Below are 25,980 nucleotides of genomic sequence, written 5' to 3' on the forward strand. Positions count from 1 at the left end.
GATAAAAAATTACCATTTGATTACCATATTGGATCATACAATGACACTTTGAGAAATGGTAACTATTTGTGAAATCGTTTTTCAATTTCCCAAAATTAAAATTTAACTATATTAAACTATTTGTGAACTGTTTGATTTAAGGTTACTTTTTGCCAAATAGTACTTAAACCATTTATTTACCATACAACAAACAGTTTTTTGACGAAAATAGTACTGAGTTTTTTAAGGTTACCATTGCTAACCACCCTTATGCCAGATGGTTAAACCATTTGTGAGATAGTAAAAATTCATGCCAACCATATAAATACCATTTTTAAAATAGTAGTCAAACATTTTTGGAAATGGTAGTAACAATATAGTTTAAAGTTCAATTACCATATGAAAAAAAGTTTTTATATGGTACTTTTTTATGCGGGTTAGTATGGAAAAATCCATGAAAAACTGTGAATTTACTGTGCAAACCATTATAATGGTTACTGTTTTTATTATAAATGTATGATGTTTTCTATGGTCAGGGTAATTTTTTGGACGGAAAAGGCATCAATGAAAATACGATAGAATGTATAGTTTTTGGTTTTTTTTTGTATGGGGAAAAGTCGAAATTTTTATGGTGACTGTGCCTAACAATACCCCTTTTTTATAGTAAATTCCCGAAATAGGATATATTCTATGGTGAAAAAACATAAAGGCTACTGTAGAATCATGGTAAAAATAACCATAGAATTTATCGTGTGATAACCATAAAATCTACTGTAGGTTTATAGTAAATCTTTATGCGGGGATCTCTATCACGTCTATCACCCAGAGGAATCGACTGTGATCAATTTACTTGATAAAAGTTGAAATTTTGGTACCAATCGTTTAACATATAGTTGGATTATATAACAAACTGTAATTGTACTCCATACTGTTGAAATATTGTTTGAACTATTTGGACTTATATAAATTTTTAATTCAAAATAGAATGGTGTATAGTAATTTTACTTCATGTAAGTTGACAAATTATCTGGATTATACAAACTTATCGAAAAAAATGTGGCCGCCATCAATTGTGTTCTACTATAGCATTTATAGTAGGTTTTTAGTTCTTACAGGTTCTGACTATAAAAATCTAAAATCTGTGGAATTTTGCTATATTGTTCTCAATAAAGTTGATAAATTGTTTGAACTATTTGGACATGTAAAATTTTTCGTTGAGTCACGTTGTCTAAACAATCCGAACTGTTTAGTGTAAGGTTATTGTACCCCAAATAGTTCAAAAATAGTTAGAATCATTAGATTTACTTCAATAAAAACGTCATCATTTGACTATCAGTTTCGTTATGGTTTTGTATAGTGCCGTAACTATATGATAATGGTTAAGTATGTGGTAACTACATCTCTTTTAGTAGTGATATAGTTTGGACTATTCCCCCGATGGTTTTTGATTATGCGGGAGGGCCATGAAGTTATTTTTTAAAAATTGATGCAAAAATCCAATTCAAATGCTTTGCGGTCGAACCAAGGGTCATTGTACTCAGAAAAATGATCTTTATCGTTGTGAACAATAATATCACAAATTTAAGCTTAATTTTAGGACCCAATTCACTAGATATCCAGTTTTTTTTTATTCTTCAAAAGTCGCGTGTTTTGCCTTTTTTTACAAGAGTCCTTACAAAGTACACGTACGCGACTGTCAGTGTGTTATGATCTGCGGGTAAACAAATCGAGGAAAAATTAAAATTGTTGTTTATTTTCTCATTTTTTTCTGTCTATTCCCGTACCGTAGAATTCTGCAATTCTACATTTCTGCAGGTAGTTTCTTCTCTCTACTGCTGGTTATAGCTATAGCTTCTTATGTCCCGCTCGTCTGGATCAGTCGGACCGCACACTGGACTCACAATCCAGAGGTCGCTGGTTCGAATCCCGCGGCGGGCGCTCTAAAATTCTTTGTGTAAATATGGGTATTCGGCGCTCCGTGCCATACTTTCATACACTTAGGAGCCCAGGGCGGTGAAGTCCTTGTAGATGAAAGGCAGACACTAGTGTTGGTACTAGCAATGGTGGCCGACAGCTATAAAGTCCCCTTTTTCTTGCTCTCTTGCAGAACTGTTGCAAAAAAGAATTGCAGAAAAAATACGGGAATATGCTGCAAAAAAGTTAAACAAAAGTTGGATGGGAAGAGCAACCAAAGGTTTTTACTCCAAGAAACCTTCCACCCCCGGAATTCGAACTGACAACCTTTGGATTGCGAGACTAACTGCATGTGTTAAATTATCAAATGCATTTTCTCAATATTTCAACACCGACATTTTGGATTTAAAATTGCTAAATTACTTCAAAGCATTTTTAAAGTTATGTTTCTATGATTCAAAAATCGCAAAAAATATTTTTTTTTTAAATTCAATAATTTTAAAAGTCAATCCCCGATGGTTTGACACCAACTGTTGTCAAACGAACGGGGTCACTTTTTAGTTTGACACCGCTTTTACACACTACCAAACGTTTGTTTTGATAGTGTGCGTGAGCGCCGTGTAAAAAGTGACAGTTCGTCACTTTTTAGTTTGACTTTGACCAACCATCGGGGTACAAACTAAAAAAGTGTCAAACGAAAAAGTGACCAACCACCGGGGGTTGAGTGTATTTTACTCGATTATCCAAAATTCTTAAATTGTAAAATTCCAAAATATTAAAAAAAATAAATAAAAAACTTTTTTTTCAATTCCAAAATTCGAAAATTTTATCATTTTTAACTATAGAAATATAATACTTTAAAATAATAAAAAAATATTCTGAAATTTGAATTATTTTTGTTTTAATTCTAAACCTTTATAATTTTTGAAGTATAGAAATTTTATACTTTAAAATTCAAACAAAATCCCAGCGTTACGTAATAAAAGAACGCTCCCCAACCAAGGAAGTTGTTGTCTTCTTTTTCCAAAATTGTCAAACTTACGGACCCAATTCTGCATCAATCTGATTGTAAAATTAGTCAAACTTTATTTAATTTAATTTTGCAGACAATACTTTAGGGGATGAATCAAAAATTATATCGAAAGTTCCCGTACTTTTTATGATACTAAAATTTGTGTAACAGAAATTTTGGTGCAAAAGCTCTGGCTGATGCGCACCGTTAATTTAAAAAAAAATATTATTTTGAAAATTTAAAAAAATATATAAAAAAAATAAAATTTTAAATTGAATTTGAAAATTCGAAAATTTAGAAATATGAATTAAAATATTTGAAATTGAAAATTTTAAAATTGCAAAGTAAAAATATTTCTAAATGAGAAAATTAAAAAAAATATTTGAAGATTTAATTATTTCAAAATGTAACATTTCATTGAGTATTTAACAAACTGGAAATTTGAAAATGAATTTGGAAATGTTTAATTAGTATAAGCTTTAACATTTTTAATTCAAGAGATTTAAAATTTAAACGATCAGAAAATTTAAAAATTTAGACCTTTCGGAACAGGAACACACAATTTGATATACCTTTCACCTTTATTTACACTTTTCAAATCCCTAGCTTAACATGCATTCACTATACGTTTGACTCCTAAATTCATTTGTTGCCCACTTAGCTATACACTTTAGTTATTTTGTCTGTTATAAAATAAAAATATGAAAGTTTCTGTATCTGCTGTGCTTTGGTTTATATACTGTCTTCTATATGCATTCAAATATGTTTAAGTTAGCTCTTGATGCATTGTTCTATTCTACTTCTCTTATTTCTTTTTGTATTTTTTTTATTATATGAATTTGGTTTATCTTTCTCCAATCACACACCTGCCCATCCCCATAATTTCCGTTTCCGTTTGCGATACCTTCTTAATGCTAGAGTGCTAGATTGTTTGTTATACCATGTTACAAATGCTTTGATTGAATTGTCTTTTGCTTTTTATCAATTTAAATATAGTTTTAAATACTTTTTTTTGTCTGTTTAGTGAAGAATCTAAAAGAAATCTATTATTTAGTAGTATAGATTACAGTTGTTTGTACAATAGTTTTTTTGTTTGTTCTGCTGATTCTTGTGTGGAAGAATGGAAACTGCTAGGTCCTGTGAATGCTGTAAGGGTTCAAGTAAGCTTGCGAAGAAAGGGAGTTTCAAATCAGAGTTCAGAGAAATTACGGCGCGTTTTCCCACAGCTCCAGCTTCTTACCAGCCTCAGACCATCATCTCACCCTCTCCGCCCCGATCTCAGTATCGGCCACTGCCGGCATTGCCCATGTACTCGGTCCACCGCTGCTGGTCGTAACTGTGCAGCTTGGAGCAAACCTCGCGGGCCGGGTTCAGCTCGCTTCCGCACGAACAGCCAATCTCGACGCGCGTCACGATGATCTGCGTTTCGAACTTCTGGTAGGTGGGTTTGAGATTCGGGAGCCGCGCGCGAAGACACTGCTTCAGCAGCTTCTTCTCCAGCTGGGGCAGGTCGTCCGGGGTGTAGGTCTGGTAGCCGGCGGCCTTTTCCCGCAGGCAGTCCAGGTCTTGCTCCATCATCAGCGGCGGGTAGACCTCGGACTCGCGAATGTTCATCACGAACACGTAGTCGATGGTGGGGCTGGCCGCGGAGCTGTTGAGCGACTTGAGGAGGACTCCGGTGGAGGAGATTGACGGTAGGATGTTCTCGTTGGGGGGAGCTTCTGGGGTCGCTGGAGTGGGCGTCGTCGGGGTTGTTGTGTCGTTGGTCTTCTGGTCAGCTTGGCGCTTCTCTTTGTTGTAGTCGTAGTTCAGGGAGGTTACATCTTAAAAAAGAAATACTTAAACTCATTTATATTACCTTAGGAAATATTGAAATCTTACCATTGATGGCCTCCTTCGCTTCCTTTTCCATCTCCAAGTCCCAGAGCGTCTCCTTTGATCCCTTAGTGCCACTATCATTCTCCTTGAGTGCCTCTAAAATCTCATCGTTCAGCAGAACTTTCTTAACGATCTGCGAGTTGGGATTGGTTTCGTTGAAAACCTGCTCCTCCAAATTGGGATCGTGCAGGTCAACCTCGTCTACAAAAAATGTAACGTCCCGAACAGACGGTAATAACTAAATTCATGCCATTTCAATAACAAATACTGTTAAAATAACAGAAAGTGTTATGGATTCTTCTTGCAAAATCCATTTTTTCGTTATGATAACATAAACTGTTATTGAACTCTTTTGTTATCGGTCTGATATTGATTGAAAGCCAGAACAACTTGAGAATAACATTTATTGTTATGGAAGAATACCGCTAACTGTTATTGGGAAGATCGGATTAGTTGTTAAAATAGCAAAAAAATAATAACAAAGATTTGTTATTAGTCTGTTATTACAATAACAATCCAATAACGAAAAAATCATAACGGCGAATAACAAATCTTGTTATAAATAACATAAAATTTTCAAATACATATCTTCAAATATCAAAAAATGTTATTCCCAAGTTATTTGCATCTGCTCGGGGTTGTAATTCTTCACCCCTGTGTTCATACACTTAGCAATTCTCTTCGAAATAGATCTTTTTTTTTATTTTAATTTTTGTATTTTTTAATCCGGCTAAAACTTTTATGGTGCCTTTGGTATGCCCAAAGAAACCATTTTGCATCATGAGTTTCAAGGTTTTTAACGATAAAATTATCGAGGTTCGATAGCGATAACGATAGTTCTATTGTTATCGTTATTCCGATAATTCTATCGGCGATAATTTTAATGGACGATAACTTATATTTAATATATTTCGAAATTTGACAAAAACCAACCATAATTTGAATTTTCAAGCTTCCTCTTAGTTAATATGTTTTTGATAATAAGGTAAATTTCGATGTGACACATTCTCCGGCAATGTACACCTTAGGATGAAATTTTGAAAAGCGTGTATGAGCTATTTGGATATTTTTCCTCGATTCTAGACTACTTGAAGCTTCGAAAATCATGGTTTTCATTAATTGATCATTTGAATATCATTATGTACAAGTTGGTTAAGTTATGCATCAATTCATGATAAAATCATCGTTTTAAAACATTTTTCTAAAAACTCCTGGTTTTCTGCGAAATAAAATCCAAAAATTATTCTTTAGATTGCATTTTGTAGGTTTTTAGTTGTACTAAACGGAAATGTCATGGATTTATAGTTTATCTTAAGTTAAGTATTTTTTCAAACTAGTGTAAGTTTGCCATTTTATTGCGTTGCAACGTCACGAAAAAGGGACAGTTGTTTATGCCAACAGAAAACTAAACATTCAATCATTTTGATATTTTAGATGCTCTTTGTACTTGGAAAGAGCTTTCAAATGCAACCTAGAGCGACTAAATTGGTTGTCTATATCCAAAGTTACAACAGGTTTAAGTTTGCGTTGCAACGTCACGAAATTTTAAATCATATTGGTCACATGCAGGGGTGCCAGGTTGCCAGATAAATCTGGCATTGCCAGATTTTTTGAGTGCCAATATGAAAAAAATATTTTTTTATTTCTTCCACACATTGTTTTATTGACGTATTTTGTTTATTTTGTGAAGCTTTAATGTATACAAACTGAAAATACACTGTTTTTGAACACAAAATTGCTAATTACTTTGAGAAAAGTGGCTTGCCAGATTTTTCCCAGATTTTTTGCCAGATTTTTTTCTCTTCAGACCTGGTAACCCTGGTCACATGGCAAAAAAAGGTGTATGCGTAGTTGGTTTTTGAAGATAAAAGGTTACTAAATATTATATATTTTTTATATAATGTTTCCGAGCATATTTACAGAAGAATTGTACATGGGTCATTCACAAATTCCGTTACTTAAGTTTGAATGCAACTCGTTAAAAGTAGGTATTTTATGAAACTTGTTGAACAAATCAAAATATACCGATGTTCACAATGGGGAAAAAATCCAAAACTTTCAAAAAAGTAATCACTTGGTTACTGGATGGCCCCTTTATGATAAACTGATTTACGCGAGGGTTCATTAAAATACAACGCAACGATTTTTTTTATCCTGCACCCTTATGTAGGCCAAATTATAGTGAAATTCACTAAACATTAAAAATCACGTGATTCGATTGTTTTTTTTTTACAAACTTTTGTCACTTTGTTGATGGACGAACCCTTACCTAAATAAGTTGTATGCAACGTTTAGTTGTTCGCAATTAAAAATGTTATGTTGGGCAGGTAAACAGTTTTATTATTTCCTCAAATTAAAATTTAATTTAAAAAGCACAAAAGTCAACAAAATAAGTTAAGTTGTTTGCAGATCACCCCTTAGGGCCATCAACAAACGATATGGGCACTTTATTTATAAATTTCAGCCCTCCTGAAAACTTGAAGCTCCTCCTCCCTTCTAAAACTTCCACGTGTTTTGTAAATTGCTTAAAAGCATTAAAATATTAAGGGAGCGTTCGTGAATTACGTAACAAAATATTTATATTTTTAGGCCTCCTCTACCCCCTGGTAATACATTTCCGATACATTTTTTGTGTAAATCCTCGAACCCCCTCCCCCATGATATTATGCCGTTACGTAATGCATGGACGTCCCATTACATGGATAGAGGAGGGGAGAGTGGGGGGTGTCCTTCGTGATAATAGAATAATACAAATATTTATTTTTACTTTAAAAACGTTTGGAAAACTTCGTAAATCGTACTGCTACTGTGATAGCGGTATAGGAGGAGGGGGGGGGGGGGTCAAACATGGGCGGGCCAATCAATTCACATGTCCTTGTACTGTCTATTAATGTCCTATAATAAAACCTTAACATACAGTTGTTCAAACTAACAAAAACTATGATTTATTTTGAAACTAAAATTTCGTGACGTTGCAACGCAACGAAAAACCCTGTTTTCAAAAACAAAGCGTTGCAACGTCACGAAATGTAAGTGGTCTTTAAAAATCGGGGTTTGATTTTTTCGTAAAACTAATGATTGCATTCGATTTGTTGGCCAATTTTGCACTAAAAATGAAAGAAGAACTCCAAAATTGTCGTTTAACAGAGCAGAGTTTATGGCGAAAAATGAATTGTGTCAGGATTGAGAAAAAGTCACGCGTTGCAACGTCACGCTACATATTCCCCTCTCAAAAATCGAATATTCGCTTAAAATAATGCTTCAATACTGTTTCTTATAGGAAATTTAATGTACGTTCCGAATCTGTAATAACAAATGTACCTTTTCAATGTATTTTTTGAGTTACAGCCGAAATACTGAAAAAAGAAAAGTCAAAGCGTTGCAACGTCACGGCGGAATGTGTCATGTATAAATACAAAAAAAATCACAAAGTACCGTTTTTTTTAAGTACTAGAATTTTTATAATTTGCGATATGGGTATCAAACGATTCGAAATTTTGCATGAATTTTAACCGTTTTAGAGTTTTTTAATGAAATTCTACAATTTTCACAAAATACCGTACCGAAAATATTTTTTTTTTATAATTCGCAATATGGGTGTCTAACGATTTGAAATTTTAAATGTATGTTAACTGTTTTAGAGATTTTTTAATTAAATACTGAAATTTTCACAAAATACCGTATTTTCTCGAAAATACATACTTAAATTTTTATAATTTGCAATATGGGTATCAAACGATTCGAAATTTTGCATGTATTTTAACTTTTTTAGAGTTTTTTGAATAAAATATTCAAATTTTCGCAAAATACCTTAGTTTCTCGAAAATACCGTAAACTGGGGTGACTTTGATAGCCCGGGGTTACATTGAAAGAAATTTGATTTTGCATTTGAAAAACCTATCAAAGTCACCCCGGGCTATTAAAGTCACCCCAGTTTACGGTACTCATTTTTTTATGATTCGTAATATGGTTATAAAAACGATTCGAAATGTTGCATGTATTTTAACTGTTTAAGAGTTTTTTGAATGAAAAAGCAGGTAAAATTTCGCTTTGTTTGAAACCCATAATGCGAGTTATAAAAATTTGAGTATTTTCGGGAAAATACGGTATTTTGTGAAAAATTCAGCATTTCATTCAAAAATCTCTAAAACAGCTTAAGTACATTTAAAATTTCAAATCGTTTGATACCCATATTGCAAATTATAAAAATTTGAGTATTTTCGAGAAAATACGGTATTTTGTGAAAATTTTAGTATTTCATTAAAAAAACTCTAAAACAGTTAAAATACATGCAAAATTTCGAATCGTTTGATACCTATATAGCGAATTCTAAAAATTTGAGTATTTTCGAGAAAATACGGTATTTTGTGAAAATTTGAGTATTTCATTCAAAAATCTTTAAAACAGTTAAAATACATGCAAAATTTCGAATCGTTATATGGCGAATTAAATATTTTTTAGTATTTTCAAAAAAATACAGTATTTTGCGATTTTTTTTAGTATGTATAGTAGAGGTGGGCAAAAAAAGAGCGAGCCGCTCAAAGAGCCGGTTCACTGAAAAGAGCGAACGAACCGTGGCTCACAAAAAAAAGAACCGCGGTTCTTTTTTAAACTCCGGTGTTTTGAAAGAACCGTTTGAAGATGGCATGATTTTTGTTTTAAATATTATTTATTAAATTTCAGAAAAATTGTATTTTTAAATTTGTTTTAGAGAATTTAAAATGCAATTTAAAATATTTCAATGCTTATAAAAAATTATCACAAAAGTAAATGATTTTCTAAACAAAATGAAAAAAACTTTTTATTGTGGAACTGATTGTACATTAAAGTATTACCAGAATATAAATTTGAGCATTTCAAATTGCATAATCTGTAAAATATTACCAAAAATCTACTGAATAGTCTAGAGATTTTGGAAAAATAAATAAATCCTTTTCCGATTAAACTTTAGCGTTTATAGACTTAATCGTAGAAAAGAGATAACAGAATATTTTCTCCAAATAAAATATCAGCATTGGTTCAACTATTCCAGAAATAAACGCAATTTTGAAATTAAAAGCAATTTTTGCAGCATCCTAGATCTGAGTTTGGATGCCATTCAATTACTCGAATGTTCAGGTTCGAGTAGAAATCTTGACATATAGAGGCCACAGAGACCTATGGTTTTCAAGGGCATCTTCTCGTTTTAAGTTTTTTTTATCAAATAATTTATTAAAGTCCAATGTGAAATAACTTATAAAATCACACGATTCTTTAAAAAAAACCTTATCATCAACATTTTGAAAAAGAGCGAAAGAGCCGTTCAAAAGAGCGGCTTTTTTTAATGAGCGAACGAAAATGAACGGCTCCTATAAAAGAGCGGTTTTGGTTTTGCCCACCTCTAATGTATAGGAAGCTTTGAAAAGCTTTAATTAAAAGTTATCGTCGATAAAATTATTGCCGATAGAATTATCGGAATAACGATAACGATAGATTATCGTTATAATCCCGACAATAACGATAACCATTATCGTTATCGTCAGACGATAATACTATCGACGATAATTCTATCGATTAACAACCTTGATTAGTTTGTCCATATAATTTTCCAGACAAATTTGGCAGCTGTCCATACAAAAATGATATATAAAAATTCGAAAATCTGTATCTTTTGAAGGAAGTTTTTGATCGGTTTGGTGTCTTCGGTAAAATTGTAGGTATGGATTAGGACTACACTGAAAAAAATGATACGCGATGAAAAAAATGTTATTTTTAATTTCACTTTTCGTCACTAAAACTTGATTTGCAAAAAAACAACAATATTTTTTATATATTTTTCAAGGAGGGCATTAAATGCCAACTTTTCAAAAAATTCCAAAATGTGGAAAAAATCTTTGACCGAGTTAAAAAAATTTGGATCAATACTGATTTTTTTTTCAAAAATTGAAAGATGGTCACAATTTTTTTTAACTTAATTTTTTGAATTAAATTCGAACTTGCAATCAAAAAGTACTTTAGTGAAATTTTGATAAAGTGCACAGTTTTCAAGTTATAGCAATTTTTAGGTAACTTTTTTGAAAATAGTCGCAGTTATGCATTTTTTTAAATGAGTGCACATGTTTAGGACTCTGAGCCAAATATGAGCAAAATCGATCAACATTTACCCATTGATACTCGAAGGTGAAGTTTGTATGGGGAAAATCGAAAAAATGTATGTAAAACCCAATTTTCTTATGGTTTGGTCTGCAGGATGCGCTACTTCAGTCCAAATATTCCCAAAAGAAAGATTCTCATTTAAAATTGAATGCTCTACAACTTTGTAGAACATACCAAAGCTATAAAACTCAATCCTTAAAAGTTATTAGCGATTTAAAAAAGTCGTTTTTGTATGAAACATATTTTTTTCACCAACTTTAGGCTCGGGTATCAATGGGTTAATCTCAACCAATTTCGCTCAAAATTTGCACAGCTGCTTAAAATAACCCAATAAACCGTTTTCCGCTTGTGGAGCAGGGTGTCATTATTTCTGGGCATGCTAATGGACAGCTGCCAAATTTGCATGGAAATTTAAATGGACAAACTAATGATGCAAAATGGCTTCTTTGGGCATACTGCAGGCACCAAAAAACTTTCAGCTGGATTAAAAAATACAAAAAAAAATCGAATGACCGAAATCTCACCGAATTGCTCCACTACAAGCTTACCGAATCCTCCAAACTTGCTCCGAACATCGCGTCCTCCCGAGTACTGCTGCTGCTGCCGAGCTCCAATATCTTTGTAACGAGGAGCAGGACGCGGTCGATACGGTCGATTGTCTTCATCGATACCGGCTGCGTTGTAGTCCCGCTCGGAGTAGTCCGGCAGCTGCATCTGGGACTGCAGAAACTGGGTTCGCTGTAATGATGTTTAATCGTGACTACATAATTCTACAAGTCTTGTTCGAAGTGGTACTCACCAAATCCGGATTGATCGGATCATCATACGGCACGTAGATGTACGGCTTCTCTACGTCCTCCCCCATCGGGTTGTTCGAGTTGTACGCGTACTTCTTGTACACATCGTTCATGTTCAGCTTCTCCTGCCGCTTGTTCTCCTCCTCAACCTCCAGCGCTTCCGGAATCCTGTTCGTGTTCAACATCTGCTCGCGCAGCTTCTGCCTCCTCATCTCACTGGCCACCTTATTGGGACCGGTCATCACCACGCCCACATTCGCGCCATCATCAAGCTCCTCCCCCGGCGCCACCTTCTGGTCCAGCTTCTTGTCCATCCGAACCGACTGCGTTTGCTGCGACTGCGACTGCTGCTGCTGACTCTCGCTGGCCTTCCGACCGTCGTCCTTCACCTTGAGCTTCATCTTCGGATGCTTGATCGGGGCCACGTAACTCTCGCGCAGCTGCTCGCTGGCCGTTTCGTTCAGCCGGATCTGGAGGTCGTCGCTGGAGAAGATCACCGCGCCCGGCGGCTCCACGTGCCGGTTGATGGCGTACAGCTTGAGCACGCTGGACTGGTTGTACCGGAGCATGCAGGTGTCCGCGCGGGACTGCTGAATGATATCGCTCTCCGGAATGAACCGGTACTCGTCGGTCGTTTCGTACTTGTTCCGGCACTGGAGCTGCCAGTGCAGGAAAAAGTCTCCTCCGCCGGTTTGGGAGATTGAGAGTCCACCGAGAAGGCTGTTTGGACCGCCCGAGTCCTTTACGCTGCTGTCCAGGAACGGCTGCCCGTTCGTTCCGTTGAGGATCGTCGTCTGCGAGTAGAAGTACACGGGGAATCCGGCACCGGTGTTGTACTTGACCATGAAATCGGTCACGTTGTCGTGGTCAAAGTGGCCGGGCACGATCGAGCTGACGCTCTCGGAAGCTGGAATGCACGAAAATTGAAATTCATGAAAATATGTTCACAATTTTCCATGCGATGTTCACGGTTGGTGAACAACGTGAACATTTGAAGATCATTTCGCTTTAAACTTCAAATATTTATGATTATTCGCAAATTGAATGTTATAAACATTAGTGCGTTTATCCCGGGAATTTCCGGGACAACAATCCAGGGATTTTTTCCGAAACCGGAAATTTCCGAATTTCGGTATTTTTTAAATATTTTTTTCCCGGGAATTCCCGAAATTGAAAAAAAAACTAATTTTAGCCTTGAAATTTAGATTAGGTTAGATAAACAGGTAACTACTTAACTTTATAGCTAAACTTTATAACTCAACTACTAATTTGATAGCATTAATTTTTTTATATTTTTTATATTTTATTTGACAGATCCGCAAAATGTTTAGTGCTTTAAATATTTTGTATTTAATTTTATATATTTTTTAAAAGACTGGAGTTGTATTGCTGAACTTACAATTTTAGTGGGTTTTTTTTTGGATACGTTTCATCAGAAAGATTTCTTATGTCTCAAAGAAGCCATTTTGCATCATTAGTTTGTCCATATAATTTTCCATACAAATTTGGCAGATGGCCGTACAAAAACGATGTATGAAAATTCAAAAATCTGTATCTTTTGAAGGAATTTTTTGATCGATTTGGTGTCTTCGGCAAAGTTGTAGGTATGGATACGGACTACACTGGAAAAAAACGATACAAGGTAAAAATTTTTTGGTGATATTTAATTAAACTTTTTGTCACTAAAACTAGATTTGCAAAAAAACACTATTTTTTATATGTTTTAGATGACATCAATGGCAATTTTTCAGAAATTTCCAGGTTGTGCAAAAAATCTTTGAGCGAGTTATGAATTTTTGAATCAATACAGATTTTAAAAAAAATCGAAAATTGATCGCAAAAAATTTTTAACTTCATTTTTCGATGTAAATTCAAATTTGCAATCAAACAGTACTTTAGTAAAATTTTGATAAATTGTAGTAAAATTTTAATAAATTGATAAGTTGCTGAGATATTGCCATGCAAAGGTTAAAAAACAGGAAAATTGATGTTTTCTAAGTCTCACCCAAACAACCCACCATTTTCTAATGTCGATATCTCAGCAACTAATGGTCCGATTTTCAATGTTGAAATATGAAACATTCGTGAAATTTTCCAATCTTTTCGAAAAGAATATTTGAAATTTTTTTAAACCAAGACTAACATTTCAAAAGGGCCAAACATTCAATATTACGCCCTTTTGAAATTTAAGTCTTGGTTTAAAAACTTAGAAAATTTTTTTTTCGAAAAGATCGGAAAATTCTACGAATGTTTCATATTTTAACATTGAAAATCGGACCATTAGTTGCTGAGATACAGACATTAGAAAATGGTGGGTTGTTTGGGTGAGACTTAGAAAACATCAATTTTTCTGTTTTTAAACCTTTGCATGGCAATATCTCAGCAACTAAGGGTCGTATCAACAAAGTTCAAAAAGCAAAATACAGAGAATTTTCAGCTTTTCAAAAGTGGGCAAATATGTGCACTAATCTAAAAAAAAAATGATAAACTGCGACTATGTTCAACAAAGTCACCTAAAAATGGATTTAACTTGAAAACGGTGCACTTTATCAAAATTGCACTAAAATACATTTTGATTGTAAATTTGATTTGACATCAAAAAACGAAGTTGAAAAATTTTTGCGACCGCTTTTTGGATTTTTTTTTAAATCAGTATTGATTCAAAAATTCATAACTCAAAGATTCTTTGCACAACCTGGAAATTTCTGAAAAGTTGGCATTTGATGTCCTCTAAAACATAAAAAAAAATAAAAAAAATAAAAATAGTGTTTTTTTGCAAATCAAGTTTTAATGACAAAAAATTAAATAAAAAAGGTGCAGGTGGTTATGTTACACATGACCAGTATGACAAAGAACTTTGCAAGATGATTGATGAAATTTTCGATTAGAATGTCCTGTCCTAATTTCCCCCTTATAATTACCGTCCTATCGAACTAAGGGGACGGAAATTGCAAGTAGAGCTGAAATATAAATCGAAGTGAAATCAATTGACTTTCCTTCACCACTCGAAAGTTACCAAGATGCGGGAATGTTTTTGCAAGGCTGTTGCAAGCAATCGGCGGCAGTAAATAAAATTTGAACAGCAGACATTAAACTGCCCTAATTGATTACGAGATTGTTATTCTAAATTTCCAGAAACAGATTTTCGCAGTGGCACAAAAAAATGTGCATCACAGTTATCTATTTATTACTTCCTGCCTAATAAGCAATTTATTTTAACTGCTTAACTTCAGATAATGGCCAAATGCAACTTTTTATGTCCAGTATCAAAAATCATAAAGTTTGATACCCATATTGCCCCAACTCTTACGGTTCGGCAAATGTCCCCCCATCGGAACATCCGCGGGACCTCCAGCCACTCCGGATTTTGGCCACTACTGCCGAAATGTCAAATTTCATGTCCAGTATCAAAAACCATAAAGTTTGATACCCATATTGCCCCAATTCTTACGGTCCGGCAAATGTCCCCTCTTCGGAATATCCCCGGGGCCTCCGGCCACTCCGGATTGTGACCACTACTGCCGAAATGTCAAATTTCATATCCAGTATCAAAAACCATAAAGTTTGATACCCATATTGCCCCAATTCTTACGGTCCGGCAAATGTCCCCCCATCGGAACATCCGCGGGGCCTCCGGCCACTCCAGTCCAGGTGTTGGCCAGTTCCAATGATCGACTCCCGCGACTGGCATGTCTTAGCTGGTCCTTGCCTCCAAGCCATCTGCTCCCGGACCTCCAGACCGTCTGCTACCGGGCCACCAGGCCATCTGCTTCTGATGTGTTCTCGTCGACGTCCAGCAAAAGAATGAATTTTCGGGACCGACCGAGCCGAGTTTTGTTGGCTCGTCGACGATCCGAAAATTATGAGATGGAGTGGGGGTGATTTTAGATACATCAATCTCACGTCTCTCGATTGACTAATTGGGAAACGTTCGCTCATCTAACCAGCATGCACCAAAAAGAGGGGAAATTTGCCGAGAGGGGAATTCGTCACGTAACGTTTTCGCTTCGCAAAAATTTTGGATTGACACCACGTATAGAAACCTTAGGACAAAGTTCTTTGTCAAAATAACAAAAAAAAATTTACCGTGTATCATTTTTTTCCAGTGTAGTCCATATCAATACCTACAACTTTGCCGAAGTCACCAATTCGATCAAAAAATTCCTTCAAAAGATACAGATTTTTTAATTTTCACACATCATTTTTGTATGGCCAGCTGCCAAATTTGTATGGAAAATTATATGGACAAACTAATGATGCAAAATGGCGTCTTTGGGCATACCGAAGGCACCAAAAAAGTTTCAGTCGGATTTAAAAATACAAAAAAAATCGAATGACCGAAATCTGAAAGATCTTCTCTATTGTACCTATTCAGACTATTGTCCCGATTTTCCCCAGATAATTTGTAAAATATTTTTATATCAAACATGAAATTCTAAACTTTTCTAAAATTTTACATTAACTATTTAGTATCATTTTATTTGTGATCGTTTCTCGTTTTTCAACATTTTAAAAGACATTTAATAAGATTTTCTAGTCATTTCATATAAAACATAAATTAAAAAAATATATTGATAAGATACTTAGACCGTGCAAATATTTTTTGAAGTTCATGTTGAACAACAGAATTTCACAAATATTCAAAATATTTTTGATCGATCCCAGAAATGCTTAATATGATTTTCAACGCAGGAAAATGCACTTCAAATTGTGCTCAGTTGGTTACACTTCTATATCCGTAAAAAAAAACATTCCCCCCCCCCCTGGTTTTTTAAACCGATTTTGAAGGGGGGGGAGGGGTGACATTAACTTTGAAAAATATTTGCAACGGCTTTATTTGATTTCAATCTAAATAAATATTTAATTCAATCTAAAGCACAGCAAAGATTTTTTTTATTTCTATTAAACTATCTAAAAACTTCTATCCTTGTTTAGATTAAAGTGTAGATTATCGAAAATTATTAGTTTTGAGCAAATACTATGATTTTAAGCTTGAAAAACATTCAAACCTACAATGAAAACATAGATTTTATGACTTTAAAAAAAAATTCTCGGGATCCCAAGAATTCCCGGAATCTAAAAAATATTTTTTCCCGTTTTCCGGGAAATTAAAAACCCGGGAAAATTGGACGCCCTAATGATAATGTTCACAGTTTCCCTTTCCAATGTTCGTGAACATTTGAGGACCATTGCACTTTGAACTTTGAATTTTCATGATAATTCACAAATTAAATTTTATGAGCATTGAATGTTCACACTTACCCCATCCGATTTTCACATTTGGTGAACAACATAAACATTTTAGGACCATTGCGCTTGAACTTCGAATATTCATGAATATTTATAACTCCGTCTGATCATGACCGCAACTTACCTGGAATCGAATACGACCACAGCTGAGTTTTGTTCATCCCGTCAAAAGCGTAGATCGTCGAGTTGAACGAGCTGATTACGATGTCCTCCACCGAGTCTCCGTTCAGATCTGTCAACACCGCGGGAACCATAAACCCAGACGAGTCGATGCGCATCACCGGTTCAAAGTCCTTCTCGCCAACAAACTTCATCAAGTTCTCCTGCTTCAGCGTGTAGATTCCCCCGGGAGAATTCTGTCCTCCAGACACCATCAGAAACTGCTCCGCACCGTCCTTACCCATCAACTGCTGAATCGGAACGAACATTTCCTCTCGATACGGCGTCGGAACGCTCTTCAGGATGATTCCCGTTGCCCCGGAAATCAGCTTGATGTGTCCTCCGTGAGCTCGTTGCGTTTCTTCAACGTGAACCGCCAGCACATCGGCTATCCCATCGTTGTTCAAATCTCGCACCACATTGATCGTGTACAGGTCGATGCTGGTTTCAGCGTAGCTCTCCAAATCCGAATAGTCTTTAAGCTCCCACAAAATATTCCCATTTCTCCCGTCCACGGCCAGGATCAACCCTCCCCGCCCCGCCGCCACGCAGTCACTCTGCCCGTCCGAGTTGATGTCGATCGTACACTTTAGCGAAAAGATCGTAAACGAGGTCCACCTCTGCCACAACGTCTCCCCGTTGATCCCGTTCAACGCCATCAACCCACCCCCGCACATATCCGTGAGTCCCGTCTTCAGCGAGGTACACCTCGGAATGTACCCACGTGCGTCGTCAATCATCTCGTCGATCCCGTACCCAACGACCAAGTCCATAACCCCGTCCCCATTCACATCCACCTTCCGCAACGGACTCTCGCTGTTGACCCGGGCGATGACCCGCGACCAAACCTTCTGCACCGTAATCTGCGTGCACGGAACCATCTCCAGCCCGGACGTGTTGTTGTTGTTGCTGTTGTCTCCTCCGCCTTCGCTGTACAGGAAGCTGCCGAACTTGGCACTTCCGCCGAACGGGGACTCCTTGTGGAACCAGACCTTGATCTTCTGCAGCGGAGCTGGGAATGCGGTCAGCAGCAGGGCGGCCAGCACGATCAGTCCTGTTCAGAGAGGAGAAATAGTTCGTTAAAGTACATCCGTCTCCATTGAATTGAAAGAGCTGCGGATCGAATCATGGAGACGCGCCATAAGTTGTGCGGTTCAAAGAAAGCATCGCAATTCATTGAGAATCCTCAACATCTGCCCCGCAATAATCCGCCGCAAGCTGTCGGATTAGGTGAGAGAGAGAGAGAGATGTCACGCTCAGGAATCGTGAAACGCTTTTCAATCATTCCCATTCTACTCTGCGGGCATCAACGAGCTCAATGAGGAGAGATGTGTCACACAAACACCATTCCTCTGTATAGAACAACCGCCCGTAGCTAGGCAATCGGGATAAGGGAAAATGGGGATTCAGTTTAACATATCTAGAGTTATTTTTTAAAGGCCTTAAAAAAGTATGAAACACAAAAAAAACTCTAGATATTTGATTTTGATAAGGGATTTCTTTGTTCCAAATATTATCAACAGGAATTTTATTTATTAGAAAATGAAAAACTTTCAGAAAATAACCTGTAGGATGTATTTTTCATAAAAAAAAAGTTCGACTTGTCACCTGCTTTTGCAAAGCGGCGAAATAAAATAAAATTATCCATTCCGGTTTTTTGCGAAAATTTGTGAAAAAAAACTTGGCCTGACCTTTGATAACCAAAATACTATAGGTTATTGCTCAAATATATTAATATTCTTGTTATTGCAATTTTTGTGAAAAAATGAAATTCTTCTTCTTTTTTCTATATTTTTTAAACTTCATAATATTTTTTTTTTGAGAGCCTTACTAATCACCTTGTGCTGTTTTGAAAACAATAGAAACATTTTAAAGCTAAGAAAAATAAATTTTGGACACTTTTTTTTAAATTTAAACATATAATTAATCCAAAAATAACTATAACATAGAAACAATATACTTAATCAAAAAATAAGGTGTTTTCCACTGCAAATTTGATTTTGCTTTGAATTTTTTTTTTAAAATTGAGTAAGCTTTCAATACATTTTAAAACATATTAATATTTAAAAAAAAACTCAATAATACCTCAGCAAACAATACTTCTGTTAACCTCAAAGGTTGAATTTTATTACCTATTCTAACATGTTGAAAATTATTAAAAACATTTTTTGGGGATTTTATTTTTTATGAAGATGGTATTTTGTGATAATTTAAATTTAATCCCAAAAACTCTTAAACAGTGAAATTACATAAAAAATTTAAATCGTTTGAAACCCATATTGTTAATAAGGAAAATTTTATTATTTTCAAAAAAAAAACGATATGAGTTTTTAATTCGAAAAAGTCGAAAACGGTGAACATACATTTTTGCAATTCCGCTGTGAAACTGTCCACTTTTCCTGTCCTTCTGGAGAAAAAAATAGAAACGAAACAGCCTACTTTTCCCTACCAAAAATAACAGAATGGAAAATTATAACCTTTCAATACCAGTGCTGAAAATTTCTACTTTTCAGCAATGAAATGGGTGCTGAAAAGTTGAACTTTTCAACACTTGTATGGAAATAGTAGTTTATGCAACAAGTTGCAAAAAGAGGATTTTTTCAGCACGAGTCGTACATTTATCCAACGAGGTTCACCGAGTTGGATAAATACGAAGAGTGCTGAAAAAAACAAGTTTTGCAACGAGTTCCATACAACATTTTTTGCAATTCCGAAAAACAATCATTGAGTGGAAGTTTAAGTTAAATTTTCATGTATTTTGTCAATAAATCGCTTTAATCAAAACAATTTTGAAAAGTGTTACTTTTCGAAACAAGTGCTGAAAAGTTCAACTTTTCAGCACCCATTTCAGTGCTGAAAAGTAGAACTTTTCAGCATTTTTTTTGAAAAGTGTTGCTATTCGATTCTGTTATTTTTGGTACAGAAAAGTAGGCTATTTCGTCGTTCAAGAATGACAGGAAAAGTAAGTAGTTTCACGACGGAATTGCAAAAAGTAACATTTTTCAATATTTTTTGTATTGAACGGTATATTTACTTAACCCATGGATGATTGACATAAAATTTCATTCAAAAAGCGTTTTTCGGAAATGCAAAAAAATGTGTAAGCAACTTGTTGCAAAACATGATTTTTTCAACACTCGTCGTATCTATACAACTCGGTAAACCTCGTTGAATAAATGTACGACTCGTGCTGAAAAATCAGCTTTTTGCAACTTGTTGCATAAACTACTACTAAAAATTTCGATTCGTATGATTGTAAATTATGAAAATTTCAGTATTTTCAAAAATACAGTGTTTTGTCAAAATTTTTGTTTTTCATTTCAAAAAGTCTAAAACAGGCCTGTCTAACGTCCGGCCCGCGACGACTTTTCAAAATAGTTCTTTGACCTGTTCATTAAATATTAAATAAATAAATTGACTGTCTGAATTTAAAAAATAAGCTTATTATTAAATTTTAACATGACCATGTTTGAATTTAATTGTTATAATTTCTATATTTATATTTTTAAACTGGAAAATGGCGCAAGAATTTTTTTTATCCATTTCGAAAGATTGTGACATTTATGAAAAAAATTTGATTGTTGTCTAAAATGTACAAAAAGACACTAAATTTTATTTTTTTCAGTTTTAACTGTGTATGCAAAAACTAATGTATTTTTCCAGAACAAAAAAGCTTAAAAATGCAAATTTTTCATACTGAAAAAATAGATCGCTGAAAATGTGTTTTCAAACATTTAAAAACGTCTCAAAATGAGTCAAGAAATCAGGGAGCAAAAAAATTATGTTTTCATAAACTTTGAACTTCGAAGAATAACGAATTGAAAATGATTTTATATATTTTTTTACGCTTTTCACACAATCATTTAAATTTTTTTTAATATATGAATAAAGGTTAACAACAATGCAAAAAGTGTCGTTATTTTTAAAGGATATTCGAATCCAAATTTCATTTCAATAAATTTTAATCATGACTCATTGATTTTTTTTATATTGTAGTGTTGAGGGAATTAAACTTTAATAGTTGGAACTACCATTGAATTTGAATGAATTTTAATTAATTACAATCGTTAAAAACAACAACTATACAATTTTAAACAAAAATAAATAAAAATTTAAATAAGTCAAATAAACACGTTTTTGAAAGTTATCTTTGTTTTTCATTCTTAAATTAAGATATATGAATCTTATTTGAGACACTAGTTCTTTTATTTATTTATTTTAAAAGAACCCAATCATAAAAAAATAAAAATTAAAAATGTGTTTACTTTTTCAAGTATTATCAAATATTAGTTCCGGCCTGAGATTGCTTCAGAAAAATCAGATCTGGCCCGCAGGGCCAAAAGGTTGGGCACCCCTGGCCTAAAACATTGAAAATGCATGCAAAATTTTAAATCGTTTGATACAAATACTGCACATTATAAACATTTGAATGTTTACAAAAAATACAGTATTTTGTGAAAATTTTACTATTTAATTCCACAAACTCAAAAAGAGTGAAAATGCATACAAAATTTCAAATCGTCTTATACTCATATTGTGAATTATGAAAATTTGAGTTATTTCAAAAAGTACGATATTTTGTGAAATTTTTTAGTATTTCATTTCATAAAGTCTTAAAAAAGATTTAAGCTGAACAGAAGTTGTCCAAGAACTGGCGCCGTTATCGTCGAACGATAAGATTATCGACGATAACCTTATCAACTAACAACCTTGATAGAAAAGTTCATTACAATGGTATTCGTTTTATAGTTTTAAAAAGTTTATAAAATTCTCTTTGTTAAACTGTAAATTTAATTGAACATAACGAGATATTCCGGAGATAGGAAATGAGAATTCAGGTTTTCAGATTTATTTTGATGAGGACGCCTGGCGTATAGTACAAAAAAAACTATATTGTGATTGAAAAATACTCAATTTTAATGGTGTTTCGTTTATCTTATTGATTAACATTAACGGGATATCAAAAAATAAACAAGAACATATTTGAACTGGTCGTGGGTCTCGTGGCGCAGGGGTAGCGGCTTCGGCTGCCGATCCCGATGATGCTATGAGACGCGGGTTCGATTCCCGCCTTATCCACTGAGCTTCTATCGGATGGTGAAGTAAAACGTCGGTCCCGGTTTCTCCTGTCTCGTCAGAGGCGCTGGAGCAGAAATCCCACGTTAGAGGAAGGCCATGCCCCGGGGGGCGTAGTGCCAATAGTTTCGTTTTTCATATTTGAACTACCGTGCATCTCCATTAGTAGGACTCAAACTATAATTCGAATTCATTAATAACATTTTTATTTTTTTTTTATTTTCATAAAATTATTTTTATTTAATGATATTTTAAGACATATTTGTTCAGGTAACTTTAAAAATGAAGCAATATTTTGCTAACTTTTATTCAAAACATTATGAGTTTACTCCCGCCCGTGTGGATCAATCGGATAGCGCACTGGACTCACAATCCAGAGGTTGCTGGTTCGAATCCCGCGGCGGGCGCTCTAAAATTCTTTGTGTAAATATGAGTATCAGGCACCGTCGCTCCGTGCCGGACTCAAACACTAAGGAGCCCAGGGCGGCGAAGTCCTTGCAGATAAAAAAGGAAGACACTAGTGGTTGGTACTAGCAATAGTTGCCGACAGGTAAAAAGTCAACTTCGTATCGTATGAGTTTACTTGAAACCTCTACCAGTTATCCTAATTTTACGCAAAAAAAGTTTTTGGCCGTATTTTTGAAATTTCAGCTAATTTTGCATAAGAAGACAAAATTTATCAGTTTAGTTCTTTTGAAATTTAAGGTTTGGCTGGAAAATTTAAAAAAATACTAATGAAAATACTACAAATTCTACTGGTTTAAAAACAATTAGAAGTTATTTCGTATTGCAAATTTTATATTACATGTCATTATAAATTTACAAATTTGTTTTGAAAATAATTTTAATATTTTGCAAAAATCATATACATATTCCAATCAAAACCAGAGTTTGCACTTTTCAAATCTCAGGCTTCAAATATGCCTTTTTTGATCCTCTGGTTTCAGGCATTCATCTTTTAGCAATTTACATGCATGAAAAGCCCGAAAAATTCCCTTTCTCGAAAAAAAAATGCGAAAAAGTAGTAAATTAAACTTGTTCGAACATATTTTCAAACGTTTTAGTGGGAGGACGTCATAAAACTTCGAAAAATATTTTCACCGAGTAAAAATAAATGATTATTTTTTAGCTGAAATATTTTTTGGGGATGAGGTTCTTTCAAATACTGTGAATATTCTAACCCAAAAACTCGTAATAATCAAACAGTATTCTTAAGAAACCCCAACTATCCCTACCCTTTTCCGTGTGATTATCCTCCATGCGTTGCGTGTCCTTGAGCCACGACACGTCTCAGGAGACCGACCCGCGCGCGTGAAAAAATGTTTTCTTTTCATTTTCCTCCAACTTACCAATCAGCACCGTGATGGCCGCCAACCCGTAGCAAAACGGTTCGCAGCAGTTCCAGCAGCGCCTTCGTCGGTACTTTTTCAAAATTGGACTCGACGAGCCACAACTTGTTGATTTGCTGTTCCGGCCACTGCCACCGGTGGCACCCCCGTTCCCGCCGCGGTGCCTCGCCGTCGCCATCAGCGGTCGCTTGGCCCCACGGTCCTCGTACGTCCTGCAGGTGCGCCCATCCCGGATGAAGACCTCATCCTCGACGTCGTCGCTCAGGTCCTCGTCCATAGATAGCGAAACGCTGTCCCGCACGACCAGCTTCTCCGACGGCTGGTACGGTTTCATTTTCTTCCGGATGAGCTCCAGCGTTGCGGCTGCGGCCACCTGCCGGGACCCGGGTCGCACCGAAGACGCTACAAGCTGGCGGACGCGACCACCTTGCCTCCGTAGATTCCGCCACAAGGTGATGGTCGCGACGCAATTTCAACCTTTCCCCCCAAGAGATAGTGGCAATAAACTGTTTTTCTTCTTCACCAGTGCACCCTCCTTTTCCCTCTCACCACCCACTCACTCTTCCAGTGGAGGAACTACGGCTGGAAAAATCTCGATTTTCCGCTCCAATTCGCGGGTGCCAACTGGTGGCTGCACTTAGAACATCAATCCCGGAGCTAATCCTGTGCTTCGTGATTGATTCCGTACAGGGAAAGTGTGATTTTAGCGAACCATATGTGAGGATGGAATTTTCAATCAATGGCGAACAAAAAGAAAATTTCCATCCAGCAAATCACCTGTCCTTAAAGAAGCTCACCACACGCAAACAACAGGTATCCAAACTAGCCAAAACAAAGAACCTCCCGACCCAAGAAAAACCACACTTCTAAACCATAAAGCAAGAAGGAAAAACCCCAAAACACTAATTTATTCTGCACCAAAAACAGTTTTTCTCCTCGCAACTTTTCCGACTTTTCCACCTGGCGAGCTCGAGCAAACTATCGTGAATGAAAACGACGACGAGCTTATCAGGAAAATTGGCATGTGGAAAACTCACCACACCATCATTCCCTTCACGCTGACATTCGCTGGTCTTGTTTTGGTGGTGAGTTTTTCCCGCTTTCTTTCCCCACCACGTCCTGTCCGGGAAGTCCCCACCAAGCGGCACTGTTTGTTGTGATGGTTGCAGGGCGCCAGGAGGGGTGCCAGTTATGGTACGTTCGTTTGATGGCTAGTTCCACACTGAGTGCCGCACTCAGAGCTGTCAAAGTGTTTGTTTGAAGAAACTCGCGCTAGTTCCGCACGAGTTTCGCCGCCATCTTGGAACTGAAACTCTAGTGCCGCACTCGATATTTTTTCAGTTTCATGCGAGTTCCACGCGCACTGACAAATGACGTTCGATTGAACCAAAACTGGCACTGACGAGTGCGGCACTCAGTGCCGCTCCGGCTCTTCAAACGAACGTACCATTAGAGTTGTTGTTGCACTCTTTATTTTGACTCCCCCGAAGGTAGGCAGTGCGCATGTGACCAAAAGTGGTGCTGGTCTGGGGAAAAGGGCGCCTAATGGTATGCAAAGTGGATATGTCGGGAAGTTCTCATAGATGGAGTTGGGATGAAGGTTTGCAAAAATGAAGATTTTTTAGTGCTTTCGAATATTTTAGGTAGCTTGTTGTGATAGATTCTGTTCAAAATCAAAGAGTGTTTTAAAATGCATTATACATCAATACAGTTGTTTTACAATCATTAGTCTTAACAAATTTTAAGTCGAAAAAAAAACTTTTAGCGGGACCGTACATCGAAATTTCACAAATTCCGTCAAAAACTACTTACTTTTCCTGTAATTCTTGAACGACGAAATAGCCACACTGTTCAAAATAAATGCTGAAAAGCTCTACTTTTCAGCACTGAAATAGGTGCTGAAAAGTTGAACTTTTCAGCACTTGTTTTGAAAAGTAACACTTTTCATTTTTTTTTATGTAAACGATTTATCGACAAAATACATGAAAATTTGACTTAAAATTTCACTCAATGGGTGTTTTTTGGAATTGCAAAAAAATGGTATGGAACTTGTTGCAAAACTTGATTTTTTCAGCACTCTTCGTATTTATCCAACTCAGTGAACCTCGTTGGATAAATGTACTACTCGCGCTGAAATTTTTTTTTTTTTGCGTCCTGTTTGAATAACAATAATTTCCATGAACTTAACATGGAATGGGAATCTTCACCTAATTGAATCACGATGTACACTTGTAAGCAACTTGTAAAAGGAATTTTGTCACTCGTACAGTTGATAAATATTATTTTTAACGCAGAGGAATTCATCCTAAATTGATTTCAGTTGATTGCGCATAAATTTCCATTGAAAATTTGAACATTTTTGAAAAAATATATGTATCGCCCCTTGATTTCTCTCCAAACAAAACAAAAACTTTAAATAAAATTTATACCA

At 35.5% G+C, this 25,980-nt stretch overlaps 1 protein-coding gene across 1 annotated transcript; it reads right to left on the reverse strand.

The window, feature by feature from the left end:
- Positions 1-3,467: 3,467 nt before the first annotated feature.
- LOC120425214 (uncharacterized) lies at positions 3,468-24,206 on the reverse strand. The gene is made up of 6 exons (XM_039589644.2): positions 23,550-24,206; positions 17,090-18,178; positions 11,718-12,622; positions 11,467-11,656; positions 4,787-4,984; positions 3,468-4,728 (listed from the first exon to the last, which is right to left on the reverse strand). The coding sequence occupies exons 1-6, from the start codon at positions 23,881-23,883 to the stop codon at positions 4,184-4,186; spliced, it is 3,261 nt and encodes a 1,086-aa protein (XP_039445578.1). The 5' UTR covers positions 23,884-24,206; the 3' UTR covers positions 3,468-4,183.
- Between the last annotated feature and the right edge of the window lie 1,774 nt (positions 24,207-25,980).

The sequence above is a fragment of the Culex pipiens genome, chromosome 3 (assembly GCF_016801865.2).
Source record: "Culex pipiens pallens isolate TS chromosome 3, TS_CPP_V2, whole genome shotgun sequence".
Taxonomy (NCBI): domain Eukaryota; kingdom Metazoa; phylum Arthropoda; class Insecta; order Diptera; family Culicidae; genus Culex; species Culex pipiens.